At 41.4% G+C, this 26,065-nt stretch overlaps 1 protein-coding gene across 1 annotated transcript in view; it reads right to left on the reverse strand.

Moving 5' to 3' along the window:
- usp48 (ubiquitin specific peptidase 48) overlaps positions 1 to 26,065 on the reverse strand; it is a 119,266-nt gene that overhangs the window by 28,894 nt on the left and 64,307 nt on the right. Inside the window, exons 12-17 of the mRNA XM_080181525.1 lie at positions 24,261 to 24,461; positions 18,110 to 18,224; positions 10,531 to 10,673; positions 7,484 to 7,558; positions 6,773 to 6,897; positions 1,933 to 2,055 (exon numbers count right to left, since the gene is read on the reverse strand). Coding sequence (XP_080037651.1) covers positions 1,933 to 2,055; positions 6,773 to 6,897; positions 7,484 to 7,558; positions 10,531 to 10,673; positions 18,110 to 18,224; positions 24,261 to 24,461 — 782 coding nt within the window. The remainder of the gene's footprint in view (positions 1 to 1,932; positions 2,056 to 6,772; positions 6,898 to 7,483; positions 7,559 to 10,530; positions 10,674 to 18,109; positions 18,225 to 24,260; positions 24,462 to 26,065) is intronic.

Here is a 26,065-nt window from a genome sequence, read left to right on the forward strand (position 1 = left end):
CATCCAACTGAACAACAGCCTTCTCATCAAACAGGTCAAAGTCCAGCCCTTCCTGAATGCTGAAGTGAAGGATACAATAGGCTCCAATTATTCCAGATCATAACCCAGTTTCGTTCCTGACCGGTCAGGCAGTGAAAACATCTCTTAACACCTTACATTCCCTCAGTCTAGAAGAAGCATGTGCCTCTCTGCAGTGCTGTCAATGTCAATTTGCATTCACGGTCACTCTAATACAATAACTGCCCTTTCTCATGGCTGTCCTGCTATAATGTCAAAAGTGATTAATTGTTCTCCTCGCCATGAAAGGCACTAGTGATCCAACTAATGCACATCGGTGCTGCAGCTTGATTTGATATCAGATAAATCTCCATAGCAGTTTGAAATGATGCTGACCCCATTAAAACTAAGAGGCTGGTAAATGCCACAGCAGAAAATTGTACAAGCAGATCAGTGTGGCTTGAGGTCTTCCTGATCTCTAAATGATACTGCCTTTTTGTTCAAATTAGTGCCAAAGTCTCCTCAGTCCCAACCTGTGCTGCTCCTTCTTTACATGATAGCTTACAGGGAATGCTGTATCTATTTCAAAGAAATTCCAAAAACCAACTATGGAGTCTGAAAGTTTACTATAAGGTGAGCCTGTGAAAATCAGCATGTGTATTTGTAGCCAAAAAACGTGTTTAAGCTGTAGAAAGTAATGTTCAAATTCTCCAGATTCTCCTAGTATACAACTCTGCACTTTCATGTCGATCAGATGATCCCAACACCTCAGATTTCAGTCTAATTTACAAAGAGTGTATTAGCAGCAAAAGCTGAGGAACATTTTTAGCTGCTAAAGCTGGTTCACACTGACAGGCACAGATGCAGCCAATGCTGAATCTACCGGTGGATTGTGGAAGGACTTTAAAAGGTTTGTACGTTTCATTGGTGGAAAATGATTGGAAATAACCCAATTTTCATGTGCCATTTATACACTGCTGAAAATGAGGAGGAAATTCTCCCTCACCCCCATCCCAATTCAGTACTCTTAACAAGTGCCGCACTGCAGTAGGGAACATCCTCCGGATACAAGTAATCCCAGCTCAAGTGAATGGCAAAGGGTGTAACAGCATTGCTCAACCCATACCATATAGTGGTAGATAAGCTGATCATTCCACCCAATGTTGTTTGGGGGATGCCTTGTGTAAAACGGCAGCAATAATTAAACAGAAAACACGACTCGCTGTACCTCTGTCAGTGAAATACTTGGACAGATTATGAGTGCTTTGTAAATTTTCAAGTATTTGGCACATGAAATAGCCTTGTTTATACCTCTAGACCATGTTTTACACCTTCCAATAGTCAATAAGAATCTTTGACAAGTACTTCTCATGGAAAAAAAAAGTTACCCATTTAACATGAATAATTTCTCTCGCAGCTAATTAAGACATACATAAGAACATAAGAAATAGGAGCAGGAGTAGGCCATCTAGCCCTTTGAGCCTGCCCCGCCATTCAATAAGATCATGGCTGATCTGTCGTGGCTCAGTTCCACATTCCCGCCCTCTCCTCATAACCCTTAATCCCCTCACTTATCAAAAACCCATCAACCCGCGTCTTAAAAATATTTAGCGAGGCAGCCTCCACCGCTTCAACAGGCAGAGAATTCCAGAGATTCACCACCCTTTGAGTGGAGAAGTTCCTCCTCAACTCCGTTCTAAACCGCCCCCCCTTTATCTTGAGGCTGTGCCCCCCTAGTCCTACTGTCCTTTCTGAACAGGAAGAGTCTCTCCATCTCTATCCTATCCATCCCATTCATCATCTTATATGTCTCAATGAGATCTCCCCTCATTCTTCTATACATCAATATACCAATGCAGTAGAACAGACATTTTTAGATTATTTTCATTATTGAATCATTAATAACAAATAGCATCACCTGGCCAAGCCTCTTACCTCAGGCCATTTGATTAGCAGCGGTCTGTTCTTGTCTTGAAAAAGGCATAGAAGTGCTGATTTCTGCTCATTTGCCATCATCTTGCTCAAAGTCTCGTTCTCTTCACCTTCCTTTTCTAATACCTTCTCCACAAAACAAAAAGCTCACAGTTGGATGGAGTTCAGTTTCAGTTAAATATTTCACAGTAACTTCATTGCAGTGCTAACGTAAGCCTATTTAGACAGTAAAAAAAATTTTAAAACTACTTAAAAGCTCTTGTGCCTAATTCTAGATATGTTTCCTAAAGCTTGGTATCAAAGGCCTTGGAGAAGGTGCAGAAGAGGGTGCTGGAATGGTAAAGGAGATGAGGGGTTTTAATCATGCAGAGGGATTGGAGAAGCTGGATTTATTTTCCTTTTATTAAGAAAAGTTTAACCAAGATATTCAAAATTTTGAGAGGTTTTGCTAAAGCAAATAGAAACAACTGGGGAGGAAGATTAGATTTTATGTGATAAGTTATGTCACAGCCTGAGGAGATGGTAAAAGCAGATTTAACAGTCACTTCAAAAGAGAATTAGATATATTCCTGAAAAGGAAACATCTTCAGATCTCTGAGAGAAGAACAGGAAACTGGGAATACTTGGGTAATTAAAAAAAAGCCAGCACAGGCACCATGAGCCAGATGGACAGCTCTTTCCTTCCGATTGTCATCTGCAGTTACATGCAGCTCAATGCCGCATAACTAATTCCAAAAGATCAAAACCCATGAATTTTAATTATACTTAATTTCATGCAAAAAAAAACACTCACGGGAGTGGTGCCCTAATACCTAACAGCAACCATGAGATGGGACAAGATAGAAATGAAATAATGGCAGCTTGTCAGAAAGGTATAGTGATAATCATGGGAGTTTTAATCTACACGAGGGTTTTAATAGTCAGTTTGAAAGATGTGCTGATAGGTACATTGGCCATGCTAAATTCTTTGTGTACCCAAGCAGACGCCGGAGTGTGGCGATTAGGGGATTTTCATCAACGGTTTATTGCAGCATTAATGTAAGCCTACTTACGGCAATACTGAAAAATCGAATGGGCACGGGTAGTTTAGATGAGGAACTCAATGTTTTCAGGATAATTTCTTAGAACAGCATCTTCTGGTGCAGGCCAGGGAGCAGACTATATGGGATCTGGCATTGTGCAATGAAATAAAATTAATGATCTCAGTGAACGCACCCCTAGGTAGCAGTGACCATAATATCAGAGACGTTACATTCAGCTTGAGGGAGAGAGGAATGGGTTTCAGATTAGTATTTCAACCTTAAATAAGGGCAATTAAGAGCTCTTGAAAGCAGAGCTAGCAAAAGTGAACTGGAAAATCAGGTTAAACAATAGGTCAGAGATGCAGTGGCAGACACTTAAAGGGATATTTCAGAATACACACAATAGATACATTCCAACGTGAAAAGAAAATTCCAATAGGAAGACCCATCATCCATGCTAAAGTAAAAGTATCAAACTTAAAGAAAAATCATATAATAATGCAAAAATAGGTGGCAGGTCAGATTGGACAGAGTATTAAAAACAGAAAAGAACAACTAAAAGATTAATAAAGAGGAAAAGATTAGAGTATGAGAAAATTAGCTAGAAATATAAAGACAGATAATAATGGTTTATGTCAATTATTTAGAGTTAACAGAATGGGTGTTGATCCTACAGAAAGTAACTCTGGAGAATTAAAAATGGAAAATAGGAGATGGCAGATATTTTGTGTTGGTCTTCATTATAGAGGTTACAAGTTACAGAAAATGCAAGGGAGAGAGGTACTTGAGAAAATTACAATCACCAGGGAAGTGATACTGAACAAATTGTTGGAACTGTAGATCGACAATCCCTGGGTGCCGATCAACTTTATTCTAGGGTCTTAAAAGGGGCTAGCGAGACAGTTGAAGAGCTAGTTTTAATTTTCCCAAATTCCCTAGATTAAGGGAAGGTTAGAACATAAGAACATAAGAAATAGGAGCAGGAGTAGGAGTAGGCCATCTGGCCCTTCGAGCCTGCCCCGCCATTCAATAAGATCATGGCTAATCTGTCGTGGCTCAGTTCCACTTTCCGGCCCTCTCCCCATAACCCTTAATCCCCTCTCTTATCAAAAACCCATCAACCCGCTTCTTGAAAATATTTAGCGAGGCAGCCTCCACCACTTCAACGGGTAGAGAATTCCAGAGATTCACCACCCTTTGAGTGAAGAAGTTCCTCCTCAACTCCGTTCTAAAACGCACCCCCTTTATCTTGAGGCTGTGTCCCCTAGTCCTACTGGCTTTTTTGAGCGGGAAGAGTCTCTCCACCTCTATCCTATCCATCCCATTCATCATCTTATACGTCTCAATGAGATCTCTCCTCATTCTTCTAAACTCCAACGAGTACAAGCCTAGTTTATTCAGCCTCTCCTCATAGCTCAACCCCCTCAACTCCGGTATCAGCCTAGTAAACCTCCTCTGCACTCCCTCCAAGGCCAAAATATCTTTGCGCAGGTGTGGCGCCCAAAACTGCACACAGTACTCCAGCTGCAGCCTCACCAATGCCCTATACAGCTGCAGCAAGACCTCCCTACTTTTGTATTCAATCCCCTTCGCTATGAAGGGCAGCATCCCATTCGCCATCCTGACCACCTGCTGCACCTGCAAGCTGGGTTTTTGCGACTCATGCACAAGGACCCCGAGGTCCCTCTGCACCGTCGCCTGCTGCAGTTTTTCTCCACGTAAGTAATAGTCCTTCCTACCATTCTTCCTACCAAAGTGGACCACCTCACACTTGCCAACATTAAATTCCATTTGCCATTTCCTGGTCCAATCGCCCAGCCTATCTAGATCCTTCTGCAGACTCTCCACACCCTCCGCACAATTTGCCATTCCCCCAATCTTGGTGTCATCCGCAAATTTCGACACCCTACACTCGGTTCCCTCCTCCAGATCATCTATATAAATGGTAAAAAGCTGAGGCCCCAGCACCGACCCCTGGGGCACTCCACTAGTCACCATCCGCCAATCCGAATAGCACCCGTTGACCCCCACTCTCTGCCTCCTATTTGACAACCAATCCTCTATCCACGCTAACACCCTACCCCCAACTCCAAGTCCCCTGACCTTCTGCAATAACCTCTTGTGAGGTACTTTGTCAAACGCCTTCTGAAAATCCAGAAAGACCACATCCACCGGCTCTCCTCTATCCACCGCCCTAGACACATCCTCATAGAACTCCAGTAAATTTGTCAGACACGACTTCCCTTTAATGAAACCGTGCTGCGTCTGCTCTATCAAGCAATTCCCTTCAAGATGCCTCGCAATTTCCTCCTTAATGACGAATTCTAACATTTTACCTACCACAGACGTTAAACTAACCGGCCTATAATTCCCTGCCTTTTGCCTGGCACCGTTCCATTAGATTAGAAAATGATCAAAAAGGGAAGGAGAGAAGAAGCTGAAAACTCCAGGCCAATAGCCAAACATCTGATAGGGAAATCGTTAAACTATTCTTAAAGACATTATAGTAGGGCACTTAGAAAAATTCAAGGTAATCAGGCAGAGTCAACATGGTTTTGTGAAAGGGAACTTATGTTTAACCAATGTATTAGAGTTCTTTGAAGGGGTTGCATATGCTGTGGTTAAAGGGGAGCTGGCAAGAAGGCATTCAATAAGGTGCCACACCAAAAGATATTGAGGAAAGTAAATATGGGGCAGGGGATGACAAATTGGCTTGGGCGAAAGATTAGCTAGATCGCTGGAAATAGACTCAAGGATAAAGTCTATCACGACCCAGAGAGTCGACAGCCTGCAGTTCCAACTGTTTTCTTAGTACTACATCTGCAGTGATACTAATTTTCTTGAGTCCCTCCCTTCGCTCTGTTTCCTGAAGCTCTCTCTGGGATGTTACTTGTATTATCTATAGTGAAGATCAACGCAAAATTTCTGCCTTCTCCTTATTTTCCATTAGTAATTGGCAGAAATGGTTCTTTTACTGGTTGACATTCTCCTGGTTGACAATCTGGTTTCCAATGGGGGTGCCATAAGCATAGACATGGGTCAAGGGTGGAGGAGGAAAAGCACATTGTTAAAATGGCGGCGCGGGCTCGTTGGGCTGAAGGGCCTGTTTCCCGTGTTGTATTGTTCTCTGTATCTTTGACAGGATGTGACGAACATTGTGCCACAGGGGTCAGTGCCAGAGCTTCAACTTTTTACAATTTATATAAATATGAATTGGAGTAAGGGGCTGAAAATGTGGTTATTAAATTTGCTGATGATAGAAAGATAAGTTGGAAGTCAAGTTGCGAAGCGGATATAAGGATGCTATAAAAGGATATAGACAGGTTAAGTGAGAAGGCAAAGATCTGGATGATAGAGTACAATGTGAAAAGGTGTGAAATTGTCCATTTTGCTAGGAAGAATACAAAAAAAACATATCTAAGAGACTGCAGAGCTCCAATTTGCAGAGAGATTCGGGTGTCATAGTGCATGAATTGCAAAATGTCAGGGTGCAGGTACAGCAAATAATCAGAAAAACTAAGAATGTAGGACAGGATTCTCCAGCCGTTCACACCAGCGGGATTCTCTGGTCCCGCTGTGAATGGAAATTTGGCCGAGTACCAAATTCTCCATCCTCGCTGGCAGCGGAGACAGGGTGTGAACGGCTGGAGAATTCTGGCCAATATCATTTATTGTAAAGGAAAGTGAATATAACTTATATAAGTAGGGAAGTTATGCTTCAGTTATACAAGACATTGGTGTATCCCTTTGCAAGAAACAAACCAGTACCATTTATAATAATCAGATTGAAGTTGATGTTTTTGAAAAATAATTGCAATTACCTGACACTGTACACAAGGCGAGTGATAATGTGGAAACTCGGGAGATTTGGGGAAATAAGCCTTTAGTCTATGCCATGTTTCAACAGACACAAGCCTTCTTTCAGTTTCAGATGTGCATAAGTCTCCTGTTGAAAAGATTTATGAATTATTAAACCTCACCGTTTATCTGGCTAAATTACAAGAAGTTTTTTTTAATCCTGAACAGCTCAAAATCATCATGTTTCAGATCTCCCCTGGGCAGCAGATACAGGAGTGTCACCTACACATCTGGGACAAAGTGTCAGTTCTCACTTCTCGGATCCTTACTTTGGAAGCATAGTGTTTTCCCTCATGTATTTATTTAGTCATATCTTATACTCTGGATAAGACTGAGACATCCAGTCTTCCTTGCCTCCATTTTTCTTTCAGTACCTGGTTTGGCACCATTTTAGCCACTAACTCGTCCTCCTTATTTGTCCCGTTTCTTACTCAACCCTCACTGGTTGAGAGGATACACTGTTAGTTTCACCTTCACTAATATCCCAGATGTGCTGTTACCTTCACCATGCGATTATCAGCTTAGATTTCTAGCCAATTCAAGACAAATAATATTTGAACAAAAAAAGGGGTATATACTGTGGGATGCCCCACTCCAACAAGACCTGGCCCAATATTTTAACTGGCCAAAGAGAAAAGTAAGCTTAATAAAAAAGAAAAACACCTGTCACATACCATGTGGACAGACAAGATCTTCATTGAAGTTCAGGTCTTCATCATCATCTTTTTCTCCTGAAATCTCGTCATCCCCTTCAACAAAGTACAATGTTGGATGATTTCCCCAAAACATACATAACAAAAATAAATGTCAAATTACACTAAATAGGCAAAGGTTACATATTAAAATGAGTTTTTTTTTATATGAGCAGTACAACACATCATAAAGGATCAAAACATATCCAGAGTCAAAATGAGGTGGAAGTGAGTGAACACAAACTCTCTTTAGAATTGTGATAGATGCTTTCCAAATCTGTGCACAAAGTTTTGTTACACAATGTTCTGTTAAAATGACCAATATTTATTGTACCTTTCAGATACCCTTTATAATCAGAAGCAACTCCTAAAATTTTGTTCCAAGTGAAATCCTAATTTTCAACAAAAATTATTGGCAACTGAAATCTTTTCCCAATGCAAGTTGGATGAATTTATGTCAGATGGTTTGTTCCAAAAGGTCACATCAGAACCAATAGTAAGTTCCTGCTCCCATTCTGTGAAGGATGTTCAACTTAGCACCTTACTCTCAGAGATGAAGGATCTGAACCCCACATCAGCACACAAAAACTGGTGCTCTAATAGAGAGAATGCTTTAATGCCAAAGGGATCAACTTTTCAATGAGATGTTAAACTAAGGCTCTGTCAAATACTGACACATTTGATAAAGCTCTTGTAATAACAGCTTCCACTTATGGAACAGCTTTAATGCAGTAAAATGCTATTCAAAAAATAGGTAGTTCTCCCAGCGTCCTTCCAGCATTCCTCCTCAACCATATGACACCAAAAATAAACTATCAGTACTGATGCAGAATGCCTCCCACGTTCACTGCATTCAGATAGAAATTTTGCACGAGCGCCTCGAGATATTGGTATGATGAAGTGCTACACCTATATAAGGACTCTCCTCAGATCTCTAACTTCAATCAAATAACTTTCTTCATTCTGTTCAATTCTGTGACCATGCAATGAAAAAAAATGACTTTTCAAAAGCAGATAAAATCCTTTGGTTTTCAGGCAATAACCACCTCCTTTACACAATCACACAGTTGTTCAGCATCATCAAGTTCTGTACACTGAATTGCTCTGGGAAGTTACATGCCGAACTATACAAGAAACTGCTATCATATCGCAGATCGGCAATGTTGAACATAGGATCCTACTCCTACACTGAAAAGATCTCCAGCATCTGCACGGCTTGTTCTGAACTGAAGCCAACTATAAGCTCAGCGCTTAACACCAATGTTCCCAAAATGATACCCTGTTCTTTAGAAAACTAAATGCTATCTACAAAAGCACTGGGTAACTAGATGGTCTGTAACCCAAAGCAAGGTGAATGGAGTGCTCCACCCTTTGGGCTTTTCTCAATTGGATCTGCATGGATATATCGAAGCCCACACCATGTCAGTTTTAGATTTTAGTTTGCGATAGAATTCACAAACATGGGATGCTGCCAAGATAAATGTTGTTAATAATGAGCCTGGATCAAAGGCTTTGAACATAACGTGTAAAAAGACTGCTATGAGAAAAAATGGTAAATCTTGCTTTTGTTTCAAGTTTTGGGGAGTAAGAACAATTTATTACTTAGTCTTCCCAGCAGAAACCAAGTGGCAGGCAGTTATAATGGCAGTAGTGGGTTGCAATTTTAGCCTGTTCTTTTGGGCAGGAAATTAAGAAATCCTACAAGAAGGCAATGTAATTCTTCACTACCTATATTACAAATATGGGCTCTGATTACATCATTGCAGCCTGACTGCAATTTGAACTTGGGACCTGCACAAGGAAAACATTGTAGTGTCACCTAGTAGCAAGTGGACTTACAGCCAAAAAAACAAATTTTTTTTTTAAGTATTTCATGTTTCCTTGTGGACTAGGAACATAGCAGTGTTCCCTCTTTCTACCAGGAAGACGCAAGTCTCCCAAACTTTGGTGTACCCTCCCCCTCTCCAACCATAATGTCTTCCCCAGACCCCCTAAGCATTTACCTGGCTGCCGGTAATAGTTACCCAAAGTCCGCAGTAGAAGCGTGCTGTAGCCTGTAACTCCGTTTCTGCCTATTGTTCAGTGAGTGCTTCGCAGAGAGAACATTGCAGAAAGACAGTTTCCACCCACTGCAGCCGCCACATAACTCTCTTTTGAAATTAGAATACGGGCGTTACTGACCCTCCTTTGTGCCCCAGGTATTATTTTTTTCTGCAATGTCAAAACACAATTCCTTTGGATTTTTGGTCTTCTATCTTGAAATGGACAGATTCTGCCTTGATTGAGGATATAATGGTTGTTTGTTATAAGAGTTTGAATTGACCTACATTTCCACAAAGTAGCCCAGAGGTGAAAGGCAACAAAGTTGACAATATCGTAAAGTAGCTGAGGCCCAAGTAAACACTGCAAACCACCTACATTTCCTTGAAATGTTAAAAGTTGCAGACAGTGCTTGACCAAAGTGCAATGATGAGAGTAGAAATCTTTGAGAATGTGGAAAAATGAACCATTGATTACATAACATTATGACAAAGAACCCAAGGCTTTAGTGGAAGCAGAAACAATGGTGAGTTTTAAGGGGCGTCTGGACAAATACATGAATAGGGTGGGAACAGAGGGATACGATCCCTGGAAGAGTAGGGGGTTTTAGATCTGTTGGGCAGCATGGTCAGTGCAGGCTTGGAGGGCCGAAGGGCCTGTTCCTGTGCTGTAATTTTCTTTGTTATTTATGCAAAATTCTTTATACCCATCCTGTACAACGAAACGGTACCTTTTACAGACGTGATTAGCATGTGATGTTACTAGGACCAAATCCAAATCTGGATAAATCCCTACACCTTATGAAGGATGTTGCAATAATTAACCACAAATTTTCAATTCAGACACTGATGCAAGACATGTTGCAAAAGATGCATACAACAGCACTGTGGTTAGGAAAGCAGCTAAATGTGAGATTTATCATTTCTCATTATCTACTTAAGCTGGGATAATGGAATAGCTGCACCCTTAAACCCCTTTTGGAAAAATACCTTTGGCGTGCAGATCGTTTGGGCCTTCTCCATTGCTTTTCCCATCAGCATGTTCTGGGTCATCTTCCTTCCCATCCAATTGATTTAGTGCAAGTTGACGCCAACTTCGGAGTGAGGCTTTTCCCACCCAATATCCTTCATGGCTGGAAAAGTCAAGAGGTGATACATTCAAATCAACATCTAACTAACAATCTAATAGTATGCTTTACTAAATCGGGAGTTCCAAGTGTCAGGAGAGTACCTAATGTCAGTAATAAACCATGGCAAGTGCTCAAAAGGGTTATTTGCACAAGCACATTACTTGACACAAATGTGTTTGGGGAGCGGTTAACCATCTAACATGGTAACTTAGATCACTTACTCAGTAGCATCCTTCTCCAAACAAGATGCAATATCCAGAATAGATTTGGGCTTACATTTTTAATGTGTTTAATGTTATGTGTTATGGTGACAGCATTCTGTTTCTCCATCCGCCAATCTCCATTTCAATCACAACACAGGTGGAGTTGGTTCTCTGAAGCATCAGAAAGATGACAAAGTTGGGGGCTACCCTGCAGCAGTCACTAATGTCAACATAAAAGGTGGGGGGGGGGGGGGGGGGGGGCACTGCAGCCATGAGAAATTTAAAGATGAGGTTTGCTTTGGCTGCTAGAAATAGTACCTTTGCAAATCCATGTTAAGTCTGGGACAACCTTGGGCAATCTGGGAGGGCAGCAACCCTTGGTATCATACATAATGATCTTCTATAGCCACATTATAAGCAAGCTCTGCTCTTTAATCATACCTTCCTGCTTCTGAAAGCTAGTGGTCACAACAGAGATTAAGCTGATGCAACAACACAACTGAAAGATGTATAACTACACCTGTCCAACACAAAGACAGGGCAAAGATGGAAAAAGATACCTTTTTCTTTAAAGAGCAAAGTATGAAAGAGTTAGTGAACCTGTCACACCCATCCATTGCTCTGGTAGAATGGTTTGCTACTATTATGAAACCTGCCCAATTCTCAGACCAGTGAAAATGATGGAATGTAATGGCAGGACATATTCTATTACATTAACACCAATAAATTCACATGCAGACTGTTTTCTTGCAAAGTAAGTGAGTGGGTTTCTAGATTAACTATCGCCCTTACACATTCTTGACTCTGGTTGGCTGTTTTGCACAACTCACATTTCCGTGGTCGCAGCAGCACAAAGAGTATCGAAGCGTGGAGCATTTGCTCATCCTCGTTTATATTTGCTAAAATGAAGATTTTTTTGCCCAATGGGATTAAACACACATTAAAAATCCTGCCTATTAGAACAAAGAAGAACAATACAGCGCAGGAACAGACACTTTGGCCCACGAATACTGCACTGATACACAGTTTCTGCCCCTCTGTTTGCCTACCATTCACATGCCTATCAAGGTGCACCTTGGAAGCTGCTAAAGTGCCTGCTTCCGCCATCTTCACTGTCAGTGCGTTCCAGGCACCCACCACCCTCTGTGTGAAAAATTTTCCACTCCCTACCCCCTCTCACCTTAAACCTGTGCCCTGTTGTAGTTGACCCTTCCACCCTGGGAAAAAGCTTCTGAAAAAGCATCTTATCTATGTCTCTCAAATTTGTAGACTTCTATCAGGTTGCCCTCAGCCACCGTCTTTCTAGTGAAAACAATCTGAGGTTTATCTACCCTCTCCCCATACTTAAAACCCTCCAGACCAGGCAATATCTTGGTAAACCTTCTATCACATGCAGTTTCAACGTATAAACCACTTGCATTACTATTTTTAAATCATGTAGAATATCAACCTTAAAAATCATTTAATATTCACTAACGTTCCTATACAAACACTTCATAATTACAAATGAGGCACAAATAAAATGACCCAAATCACTTAAATGCTTTGAAACTGAAAAATCTCATTTTATATCAAAAACATGTCTCATAAATGACATGATTAAATATATCTAGATCTTTTAGAACCTGTATTAATTTTATTTCCAGGGTTTTAATCTGGGATTCACTTTTAATCCCAAAAGGCTTGAGAGCATTGTCTTCAACTACATCTATGTATTGAGCGTGCATACTGTAGAACTGTCCATCATTAACAAACACATTAACAAAAGTTGAAGACTGGTCGCCTTTAGACTTTACAGATTTTGGAGAGTTTTAAAATATCTGCTTGCTGAGTAATAGCGCTCACACCAATGGGTTCAAACACTTCTCCAGAACTGCAGAAAATAATGTAGGTCCAATCATGTGGTTAATTGAAAATCCAAATGTGACCAACTGTATTCATTAGCAAAAACAAAACAAATGCTAGACATCATTAGAGAAGTGATCTCAATACTCATGTTCACATGTGGAAACTGTGCACATTTATTGGCATCACAAATAGAACGTAGAACAGGCCCTTCGGCCCTCAATTTGTGCCGAGCTATATCCAATCCCAAGATCAAGCTACCCCACTCCCTATAATTCCGGAGTGCTCCATGTGCCTACCCAATAACCGCTTGAAAGTTCCTAAAATGTCCGACTCCACTATCACAGCAGGCAGTCCATTCCACACCCCAACCACACTGAGTAAAGAATCTACCTCGGACATCCCTCCCATATCTCCCACCATGAGCTTTATAGTTATGCCCCCTAGTAACAGCAATATCCACCCAAGGAAACAGTCTCGGCACATCCACTCTATCAATCCCTCTCATCATCTTATAAACCTCTATTAAGTCGCCTCTCATTCTCCTCCCCTCCAAAGAGAAAAGCCCTACCTCCCTCATAAGACCCACCCTCTAAACCAGGCAGCATCCTGGTAAATCTCATCTGCACTCTCTCCAATGCTTCCACATCCTTCTTATAATGAGGTGACCAGAACTGAACACAATATTCCAAATGTGGTCTCACCAACGTCCGGTATAGTTGCAGCATAACCCCACGGCTATTAAGCTCAAACCCCCTGTTAATAAACCCTAACACACTATAAACCTTCTTCACAGCTCTATCCACTTGAGTGCAACCTTCAGAGATCTGTGACTATGAACCCCAAGATCTCTCTGTTCCTCCACATTCCTTAGAACCCTGCCGTTGACCCTGTAATTTGCATTCAAGTTTGTCCTACCAAAATGAATCACCTCACATTTAACAGGGCTGCCACTTTTCAGCCCAGCTCTGCATCCTATCAAAGTCTCTTTGCAGCCTGCAAGAGTCCTCCACCTCATTCAATACTCCACCAATCTTGGTGTTGTCAGCAAGTTTACTAACCCACCCTTCAGCCCCTTCTTCCAAGTCATTGATAAAAATCACAAAAAGCAGAGGACCCAGCACTAACCCCTGTGGTACACCGTTGGTAAACAGTCCGAAAATTTTCCAGTCTGAAAATTTTCCCTCCACCACCACCCTGTCTTCTATGATACAGCCAGTTACTTACCCGATTGGCCAAATTTCCTTCTATCCCACACCTCCTTATCTTCTTCATGAGTCAACCATGGAGAACCTTATCAAATGCCTTACTAAAATCCATGTATACGACATCAATTGCTCTACCTTCATCCACACACTTAGTTACCTCCTCAAAGAATTCTATCAAATTTGAGAGGCAAGACTTACCCCTCACGAAACTGTGCTGACTATCCCGGATTAAACTGAATCTTTCCAAATGGTCATAAATCCTCTCTCTCAGGACCCTTTCCATTAATTTACTGACCACCAAAGTAAGACTAACTGGCCTATAATTACCAGGGTCATTCCTATTTCCCTTCTTGAAAAGAGGAAAAACATTGGCCACTCTCCAGTCCTCTGGCACTACCCCTGTGGATAGCAAGGACCCAAAGATCAAAGCTAAAGGCTCCGCAATCTCATCCCTTGCCTCCCAAAGTATCCTAGGATGTATCCCATCTGACTCAGGGGACTTATCCACCCTCAGGTTTTTCAAAACTGCTAATACATTTTCCCTCAGCACATTTACCTCCTCCATCCTATCAGCCTATATCACGCACTCCTCAAAAACATGGCCCCTCTCCTTAGTGAACATTGAAGAAAAGTATTCATTCAACGCCTCACTATTTCTTCTGACTCTATGCTCAAGTTTCCACTACTATCCTTAACTGGCCCTAACCTCACCCTGGCCATTCTTTTATTTCTCACGTAACAGTAAAGAGCCTTGGGGTATTCTTTTATCCGAACCGCCAAGGGCTTCTCATGCCTCCTCCTAGCTCTCCTAAGTCCTTTCTTTAACTCATTCCTAGCTACCTTGTAACACTCAAGCGACCCAACTAAACCTTGTTTTTCTCATCCTTATATACGTTTCCTTTTTCCTCTTGACAAGACATTCAACCTCCTTTGTGAACCGTGGTTCCCTCACTCGGCCATTTCCTCCCTGCCTGCGAGGGACGTACTTATCAAGGACACGCAGCATATGTTCCTTGAAAAAGCTCCACTTTTCGTTTGTACCCATACCTGACAGTTTCTGCTCCCATCTTATGCCCCCAAATTCTTGCCTAATTGCATCATAATTACCCCTGCCCCATTGCAATAATGAAGGACACCGAATTGTGGTCACTATCTCCAAAGTACTCTCCCATAAACAAATCTAACACTTGGCCCGGTTCATTACCCAGTACCAAGTCCAATGTGGCCCCACCTCTTGTTGGCTTATCCACACATTGTGTCAGGAAACTCTCCTGCACACGCTGTACAGAAAGTGTCCCATCTGAACTATTCGTCCTTTAAAGGTTCCAATCAATATTTGGAAAGTTAAAGTCGCCCATGTTAACTACCCTGTGACCTCCACACCTATCCATAATCTGCTTTGCCATTTCCTCCTTCACATCCCTATTACTATTTGGGGGCCTATAGGAAACTCCTAACAACGTGCCCGATTCTTTCCTATTTCTAACTTCAGCCCATATTACCTCAGTAGGCAGACTGCCCTCGAAATGCCTTTCAGCAGCTGTTAAACTATCCTTGATCAACAATGCTACACCTCCACCTCTTTTACCGCCTTCTCTACTCTTACTGAAACATCTATACCCCGGAACTGCCAACCACCATTCTTGTCCCTGTTCTAACCATGTTGAAAATGTTGAAAAGCAGTGAGAGTCTTCAGTGACGTGAACGTACTGATTAGCAGTATTAGGCTGTTTGAGCCTGCTCCACCATTTGATAAGACCATAACCAATCCAGTTGTGGCCTCGAGACCCCAAAGTCTTGTCTGGGTCACAGCCCACAGTTTGGGAAGCCCTGGCCTCTATCGGGATGGCACTGTGGTTACACTGCTGCCCCACAGCGCCAGGGACCCGGGATCAATTCCTAGCTTAAGTCACCACCTGTGCGGAGAGTGCATGTTCTCCCCATGTCTGCGTAGGTTTCCTCTGGGTGCTCCAGTTTACTCCCACAGTCCAAAAAACATGTTGGTTAAATGCATCGGCAATCTCCCTCCATCTCCCGAACAGATGCCAACTAGGGATTTTCACAGTAATTTCACTGCAGTGTTAATGTAAGCCTATTTGTGACATTAATAAATAAACTTAAAAAAAACTTGACTCTTTTATTAGTCAAGAATCTAATTCTGCCTTAAAGATGCTCAATGACCCGGACTCCATCACTTTTTTACGGATAAGAATTCCAGAAACTCAACCACAACAGCCTCTTCATTTGCATTAAAATGCATTAGTCAAAGACAGTAAGAAACCACAAATTCTCTCCCTGACGCTAATAACTAACTGTCCATCTTACTACACACTGCCCCCAAGGGAGTCAGGCTCTGAAGTCCCCCTCCAGTCTTGATGGTCTGTGCCTACTCAATTCCAGTCTGCATTCGCAGCACTCCCTAATTCAAGAAATAACACAAATTTCCTTCTTCCTAGTGAACCCACAATCTGCCCTGTATTGCCAGGACGCCTCTCTTGAGTGTTTCTGGTACTCTCCCCCAATGCTATCATATCTTGTGATTTCCCCCTCCCCCAGAAATAGCACTGGACCAAGAGACCTGGATTCCAGGAATGTCGGATTCCAAAGATTTTTGGTACTCCCCGGCCCCAAGATGTCACTGCTAATAAGTCAGTAAAACGTGGTCACACAGCTTAACACAATATCCCTGTTCTTAGAAAACCGCTGCCTCACCAAGCTAAGCTCTGGGAAATCCATTAGCATATGATTGCAATTCAGAAATAACATTTGAGGAATATCAGCCTGAAATACCAGAACTCATCACTTTTCACCATTAGATTCAGACAATATGCTTTATGAAAATCAGTGGACTTTTGTCTGCAGCTACCTTACATATGAAGAGAACACAAACCCTTTCCATATAGGGTAGTGATATTCCCACACTACAGATTTTCTTCATAGATTCCAGCCACCTAAATTCACAAAATAGTTTATAATTCATATAGGCAAATGGTGCTTAGTAGTGGGCATCAAACTAAACAATTGGTTAAACTACAAGATGTACTTGTTGATTTTAACAGGAGGTGCATTCAGTGCCAGTTCTTTACTCTGTGCCAAGCAGGAGACTTGACAGCAGCCACAGAACTTAATCTATCAAATTGACAGTGAAGATAAATCCCAATTGGTGGACAGCAGGGTGCAAGCTGCTTGAAGAAAGGTTTTTTTGAAACTCGAAGGCAAGGGCGTGTGGCACAGAGCAAAAGCAAAAAGCGCAATTAGCAATTAAGGATTTAAACCAGGCTATGCAGTAGTGGTAACTTAGTCTCCTTTATTCAAAGCTCCTTCCATCAAATACAGTAATCCAAATATGTTAGCTTTAAATTCCCAATTTGCTAATCTGTTTACACATTGCCCAATACAAATGCAGAATCATCCAAAATTCAGTAGCATTAGAAATACTTCAAATTCCAGATATTATGAAACTATGGGTATCATCAGTTTCAAACTCTGGCTAAAGATTGAGGGCAGTTTGCCTTTTCATGTCATAAGAACATGAAGAACAAAAGAAATAAGAGTAAGCCATTTGGATTCTTGCAACTTCTCTGCCATTCAATAAGATCATAGTTGATCTGATCTTGGCTGCAATACCACTTTCCTGTCTGTCCCTATAACCCTCCAGACCCTATAGTTTAAAATTATGTCTCAGCCTTGAATAAACTCAATAATTCTTCATAACTCTCTGGGTTAGAGAATTCCATTGAATCATGGTCCTTGGGGAAGAAATTCTTCATCTTGGTTTTAAACGGAGGATCCCTTGTTCTAAAACTATGCCCCCCAACCTCTCTAGATTGCTCCACAATGGGAAACATTTCCGCAGAATAAATTCTAACAAGCTTCCTAGAAATGCTGCAGTAAGATCACCTCATTCTTTTAAATTTCAAAGGGTACAACTTGTTCAACATCATCTTTCCTTGCACACAACTACCTAAACATAAAATTCAGTGATGCCAGTGAGGTGAAGACAAGAAGAATAGATGAGAAATCAAGCATAAAGTGACAAAATATATTAAAGTTTTAAAATAAATATGGCAATGGGGCTATACCAAAATCCACAATAGAAATAAGCAGTGTCTTTCAGACAACTAGAAAACAACATTTCTCTTGCCTGTTTAAATAGAATGGATGGTTTCAAAGCACAACATACCTTTGTAACGTAGATCTGGTCAGGTTGGAGATAATTTTGTAATCTTCATTTAACTGATTCTTTAATCTAAGAATCCTGCATTTCTCCACCACACAATCTCTACATAAAGCAGAAGCTAAGGATAAGAAGAGTGTATCATTAGTATGTAATAATTAGTTTACAACTTTTATATTTTACAGTTTTGGTTCTTACGAGACTGACACACCCAGATTAATATTAGTGTTTAATGTTTAGCTCAAATGATACTTCCAGGTGTTTAACAAGTAGAGGATTTCACTAGTAAATTAAGGTTATCGAGGATGCTGAAGAATAGCTCATTAGATGTGCAAAATACTAAGAGATGCTCCCACATTCACTGCATTGGGTAAAAAGGCACAACCGAATCCCAGATGGTACACAGACAGTGACTGGGTAGACACTGGCTGAATATGCTCTATGGAGATGAAACACAGGCAGGAGAAAGGAGAAAATAATATTAAAATGAACTGTGAAGACCATCAGGCAACAGTTTCGCTTAGCCACACTCCCCCTCCCTGACCTTCCACAACACTGCAAAGTTCAGACGGAGGGTTGAAAATGGCTTTGCAAGAAAATGACTTTAGCAGATCAGCACAGCATGCCATGTGCTAAAGAACCACATGCAGGATATACCAGCCGTGCTTTATTGGACTCTATTGCCCATAAAACTGAGCAGATCTAAAATAAATCAACAAAACTATTTATTGGGTGTGAAGTGCTCTGAGGTTTCCTGAGGACATGCAAGGTGCTAACATGTGTGCAAGTTTGTTATTTCACTAAGTCAGCATGGACAAAATGTTAAATTACCAGCAAATGGACTACACTTCACTCCATATGTTTTATACTTTTAACATCTGGTAGAATATGCACAACACAAGGGGAAAGAGATAGAACCAAGACAGCTGCTGTGCAAAAATCTGAAATCTAGCCCCAGAGTTATACAAGGCTGGCTTATGCAAAGCTGTGATGTGGAGATGCTGGCGTTGGACATGTTGGGCTGGCCATGTTGCAAATAGTTCTTCCTTACCAGAGCAGCAAATGTAATAGGTTCCTTTTAACTTTGTCTTATAACACAGAATCATGTGAGAACCATTTTTACAATTCATTTTGGTAGGAAGAACGAGTGTCAATATAAACTAAATGGAACAACTTTAAAGGAGGAGGGAGTGCAGGAACAGAGGGATAAGGGGAAAATCAGTGTTTCAAGATGATGGGGCAAGTTGAGGAGGCTGAAGAGGCAAACAATCATTTTTAACCAGAAGCCTAAATACAAAAATCAAGGAAATGATGCTACATCGTTATAAAATATATGCTTAGAGCCTGCTAGAGTACTATGGCCAATTCTGAATACCACAATTAAGAGAAAGATAAATCACATTTAATTAAAGCAACATCTTACTCTGTTTGTGAAAATGCATTTTCACTAAGTTCCTAAATGTTGGTGCTAAATGCACAAATTCCCAACTAGGTCAAAACAAATGAACAGAATTTTTTTTTAAACTAACAGTGTCGTTTTTAGTAAATTATTCTACCTTGGTCAATTTATGTCAGCACTGAGCAATTCAAAGAGCAATATAACAAGCCCGATGCAGAGCAATGCTGACTCGACTTGCCGCCGTACTCAGAAAAGTGATCCCCGCTGCAATGCGTTCCCCACAGTCACCTTTGTAAAACGCCAATTTTTGATGCCAATTCATGTTACAGACTTGTGTCGCCCACCATAAATAAATAATCCCCTTCAAGGAAGCTTGATTATTGGAGGAAGACGCTGACAAGCTCATTCAAGTGTCTTCATAATGGCAACAAGACAAACATTTGTATGTTTGTGTGTTGTCACTCTGAATTTTATGTATACATTTTATCCACACTATCAATCCTCTATCATAAACAGTGAAAGGGACTCAGTTTCTCAGGAGTAGCATATCCCTGAACCATCAATTAAATTTTTTTTTTAAAACATGCTTGCTAATTAGATTGTTAAATACCAACTCTCTCAGATGGACTGTTCTAATGACCCAAAAGCTAGTGTTGCCAAATAAACCTGTTGGACTTTAACCTGGTGTTGTGAGACTTCTTACTGTTCTAATCTATGCAGATTACTTACAGATAAAGTTGACTCAAATGCTAACATAGTGCGCCGATTTTAGGCAAAGAAAAATGCAGTGTGAAAAAGCTTCCTCAATCAAATTCACCTCTTCCCCGAGGAGTGTGAGAAAAAAATGCTTTCCCCTGGTATAACTTCCCATTCTCAGCTGAATGTAAAATCAAGGAAACTTCTCCTTAAATTGAGTGATTTATGGATTCCTCTATTGTCAGATCCTGTTGCAAAGAACATGTGGTCCACCTCAGTCAGAAGTAGCTGAATCTGTCCCATGCTACTTATGCAATTACTGAGCTCAGAGTTTCTGTAAAATTGGAGTCGCTAAACTGCAGTAAAGTTACAGTGCCTCGTCCCAGTCTTCAGGATTTAAGGCAGAAGTGATTATTAGCTGATAACAGCTTTCTTGTCAGTTTTGAGAGCGTAGTATCAATAGGCACCATTATTTTTCTGACATAATGCTAGCTGCAGATGTGTTGGTTTTTGTTGACGGATTAAGTTTGGGGTTGTTTTGGGGGAGGGGCTGGGGGGGGATGGAGTGATAACCATGATTTCAGAAAGAAAGACGATGATAGAGAAGAATCAACTATTGACAATGTCAGCATGGGAGTAGATCAAATATGTAAACAATCAAAGATGGCAAATCTCACCTAAAGGGCTGCCATCCCTTGACTCAGCTCACAGTGGGCACCATGCAGAGCTTGGAAAACACATCAAAATGTCTGGAAATCATGAGTCAAGAGATCAGGCGCACTGGCAAGGAGCTGTAAGAATCTAGGTTGATCTTAGGGTACATTTATTTGACAAACTTAACAAATGTGCAAAATGGTTCCAGATTAGCACCAATACTGAGTTTGTTGTGGAATCCCAGAGATAGAGCTCCACTATTTCCAGAGCGTGCGTGTATGCAAGAATCTCCGGAAAAGTGTCACGCTACTTCCATCAGATACCACAAAAGCTTTGATCTGGATTGACAAAATGCTCAGGTGGTAAGTGGACCTCATGGGCATGTTTTAAAGCTCAGTAAGTCTCACAACACCTGGTTCAAGTCCAACAGGTTTATGTGGGAGCACAAGCCACAAGCTTTTGGAGCACTGCTCCTTCATCAGGTGAGTGGGAGTTTTGTTCACAAACAGGGCATGTAAAGACACAAACTCAATTTACAAGATAATGGTTGGAATGCGAGTCTTTAAAGGCTTTACAATTTACAAGATACTGGTTGGAATGAGAGTCTTTAAAGACTCGCATTCCAACCATTATCTTGTAAATTGAGTTTGTGTCTTTATATGCCCTGTTTGTGAACAAATCTCCCACTCATCTGATGAAGGAGCAGAGCTCTGAAAGCTTGTGGCTTGTGCTACCAAATTAACCTATTGGACTTTAACCTGGTGTTGTGAACTTCTTACTGTGCTTACCCCAGTCCAACACTGGCATCTCCACATCATTTTTTAAAGCTCCCAGACATTAATTTAAATAATTGAAAGGATTTTCCCTACTGCATACTTGCATTGGAAGTTTAATTTTTGGGAGAGGCTGCCCTATATCTGTAATGTTCTTTTCTGTTCACAACTGTAATTCCAGTCAAGCAGAATCCAGGCTGTGCGAGAGCACTACCAGGCTGCTTCCACTTAATACAGCCTCAAGGATTGGCAATCAAAGCTCAAACCCAAGCAATAGGAAACATAATAAACATATAAAAATAGGTTGGAATGGACCAATGGACAAAACTAAAGAAAAGCTTTGAAAAAGCTAATAAGAATGCTTTCTGTAAAAATGGGCAAAAAGACACCAGATAATGCAACATTTTTGTGCACCAAGAAAGCAATATTTTTCACCCCAAAAAAAATCCACTTTTGTAACCCAACATCGCTGGAAAAATTAAGGCAAACAAAGGAAAATGGCAAATATTTATATAACATATAAAACAGAAACAAACCATCTGATCCCAAAGAATCCATGTCAGTACTTACATGCCATACAAGGCCCCTCCCATTTTACCATCAGCAAACCTAATTGATGCACTACATTTCTATCTCCCTCGTATATCTAACCCATCTTGAAATGTTAGAATCCGTCATCAAGGAGGAAATAGCGAGGCATCTTGAGAGGAATTGCTTGATAGAGCAGACGCAGCACGGTTTCGTTAAACGGAAGTCGTGTCTGACAAATTTACTGGAGTTCTATGAGGATGTGTCTAGGGCGGTGGATAGAGGAGAGCAGGTGCATGTGGTCTTTCTGGATTTTCAGAAGGCGTTTGACAAGGTACCTCACAGGAGGTTATTGCAGAAGGTCAGGGGACAGGGAGTTGGGGGTAGGGTGTTAGCATGGATAGAGGATTGGTTGTCAAATAGGAGGCAGAGAGTGGGGGTCAATGGGTGCTATTCGGATTGGCGGATGGTGACTAGTGGAGTGCCTCAGGGGTCAGTGCTGGGGCCTCAGCTATTTACCATTTATATAGATGATCTGGAGGAGGGAACCGAGTGTAGGGTGTCGAAATTTGCTGATGACACCAAGATTGGAGGAAAGGCAAATTGTGCGGAGGGTGTGGAGAGTCTACAGAAGGACCTAGATAGGCTGGGCAAATGGGCCAGGAAATGGCAAATGGAATTTAATGTTGGCAAGTGCGAGGTGGTCCACTTTGGTAGGAATAATGGTAGGAAGGATTATCACTTACGTGGCGAAAAACTGCAGCAGGCGACGGTGCAGAGGGACCTTGGGGTCCTTGTGCATGAGTCGCAAAAACCCAGCTTGCAGGTGCAGCAGGTGATCAGGAAGGCGAACGGGATGCTGGCCTTCATAGCGAGGGGGATTGAATATAAAAGTAGGGAGGTCTTGCTGCGGCTGTATAGGGCATTAGTGAGGCCGCAGCTGGAGTACTGTGTGCAGTTTTGGGCGCCGTACTTACACAAGGATATTTTGGCCTTGGAGGGAGTGCAGAGGAGGTTTACTAGGCTGATGCCGGAGTTGAGGGGGTTGAGCTATGAGGAGAGGCTGAATAAACTAGGCTTGTACTCGTTAGAGTTTAGAAGAATGAGGGGAGATCTCATTGAGACGTATAAGATGATGAATGGGATGGATAGGATAGAGGTGGAGAGACTCTTCCCGCTCAGAAAGGATAATAGGACTAGGGGGCACAGCCTCAAGATAAAGGGGGGGGGCGGTTTAGAACGGAGTTGAGGAGGAACTTCTTCACTCAAAGGGTGGTGAATCTCTGGAATTCTCTGCCCGTTGAAGTGGTGGAGGCTGCCTTGCTAAATATTTTCAAGACGTGGGTTGATGGGTTTTTGATAAGAGAGGGGATTAAGGGTTATGGGGAGAGGGCGGGAATGTGGAACTGAGCCACGACTGATCAGCCATGATCTTATTGAATGGCGGGGCAGGCTCGAAGGCCTACTCCTGCTCCTATTTCTTATGTTCTTATAATCCCTGCTATTTACTTCAACTATTTCCCCATGTCCACTCTTTCATGGTATTGTAGTAGCTATCAGGCCACCACTAAGCACTCTCTTTTTCAGATATTGTCTGGTCAATCTTTCCTATTAGGTATAGTCTCTCAGTTCTGGTGGCACCCGAGAAACTTCGTGAAAACCTGGAGATCAGATCTCCACAGTATTCAGTGCGATCTAATTTCTTTACAAATTTAATAAACTTTTCTGCTTCTAATTCTCTTCCTTTAGAAATGAACCCTGGGCTTTGTTTGCTTTTTTCCTAAAATGGTCTTATCAACGCGTGCAAGTACTTCATGATATGTGTATTGATACTCCAGATTCCTTTGCTCCTCTATCCCATTTGGAGACTATTTTCTGAAAAATGCGGCCTCCTTATTCTTCCTACCAAAATGCTTCATCTCACACCCATCTACAGGGAAATGAATTTGCCACTTACAAGCCCATTCTGCAATTTTAGTGCCGTGCACTTGAACCAACAGAGTTTAATGTCACTAAAATTTCTAAATTTAACTCTTCCAATTGAGTTTTCGATCATTGTAAATTCTGTAGACCTTTTACAAAAAAAATTACATACTGGCTTACTTACCATCTAATCTGGGACCACCCCCATATCTAGCATAGAAGATATCAGCTGCTTTCTGGGAGATCCTTTTAACATCACAGATTTTGTCAGGAATAAGTCTGTTATGCGCACAGAGGTGACAAGAATTATCAATTGGCTTCGTTACTGCAGAGTCATCCAGCCACTTCCGTAACCAATCTACTGGTAGAAATTCATAGTGCTCGTCTAAAACAAAAATTGAAAGTTTTAGTCCATGATCATTAGCTAGCGTTACTTTGACATTATATTAAAATAACAAGGTAATGTTTATTGTGCGGAAGTTTTGAGTCAACACCTTCAGTAGTTAAAATAAAAAAGAACCTGAAAAGTCACACGGACTCAAAACACTACTGTTTCTCTCTCTAGATACTGCCAGACTGGCAGGAAAAGTAGAGGCAGCTGTGAAGACGTGACGCCACCAATGGCCAAATGTACTGCCCAAACTCATCAAACAGGCTCACGCCTGCAGAATGGCAATTTGGGAGAACTCGCGGGATACCAGCACATGTGGAACTTTATCTGCAAAGTAATGCTTCTTGCAAGGGAAATGGGAATTTATTTCAGCTTACACAGCTGCGTGTGCGCGTGGATGTGGGGAACATGTTGGTTGATTGTAACACAGTTACTTGTGATAGGCTCACCAAGCCACGAACAAAGGAGATGTTTCATCAAGTTCTCTTCCATTCTGGTATGGTACAATTGACTAATCTCAGTAATCAACCTCCATTAGTCTGCAGCAGACCCAGACAAAAGGTGGAAAAAAAACATGGAAAGTAATGAGAATTGTAGGTCCAAAGTCACTGGTACCTTTCAAAAATTGCTACACCTACTACACCATGTCTCAAAGTTCTCTCATATAGAATTAAAAGTATTTTCAAAAATCTTTTATTTGAAGGAATCAATACTATCAGCATACACCGTCACTGTAGGGCGTCTGGTCCAATAATCTTGCCACTCGAAATTAATCCTTCCAGAGTAGTTTTGAATTTACTTCCTTTAAAGCCCAGTGTTCTCTGGCTCTGCAGTTCTCCACAACATCGAACAATTCATCATAAGCAACATTGACTAGCCTCTCAAAAATCCCAAAACAGAGAACACTTCTCAGCCTCTTTTACAATGGAAAGGTGCCCGTTTATAGAATTCAAATCCTCCATCCCCTCAATCTCTTCTGTACTTATTCAATATCTGCAACATCCTTTTTAATACTGTGGTGTCCAGAACTGTGCAACAACTGGGCTTTTTCTATCCACTTTTCTTAAATGTCTGCATGCCATATACACTTCCCTCATAGAACAAAGTAGTCTCTTAAAACTAAAATGAAGTTTTCTACATGCACCAGCCAGCACTGCCCAATTTTCAGAATACTCATTTCCTGAAAAGAATATTGCGTCATCTCATTTTCTGAACTATTCCATACAACATTGATAGAATCCCTACCATGCTGGAATAGGCTATTCAGCCCCTTGAGTCTGCACCGACTTTCCAAAGAACATCTTACTCAGCCCAGTTCCCACCCTATCCCTGCTCATTTACCATGGATAATTCACCTAACCTACACATCTTTGGACACTAAGGGACCATTTGCCATGGCCATTCCACCTAACCTACACATCTTTGGACTGCAGCCAGGAAATCGGGGGAACCTGTAAGAAACCCATGTAGGTAGACACGGGGAGAACATGCAAGCTCCACACGGTCACCCAAGGCTGGAATTGAACCTGGGTCCCAGACACTGTGAGCGCTAACCATTGTGCCATCACACTGCCCTAAATTCCCAATACCAATTATCA

This window comes from Carcharhinus amblyrhynchos, unplaced genomic scaffold (assembly GCF_965287045.1).
Source record: "Carcharhinus amblyrhynchos unplaced genomic scaffold, sCarAmb.v2.hapA scaffold_41, whole genome shotgun sequence".
Taxonomy (NCBI): Eukaryota; Metazoa; Chordata; class Chondrichthyes; order Carcharhiniformes; family Carcharhinidae; genus Carcharhinus; species Carcharhinus amblyrhynchos.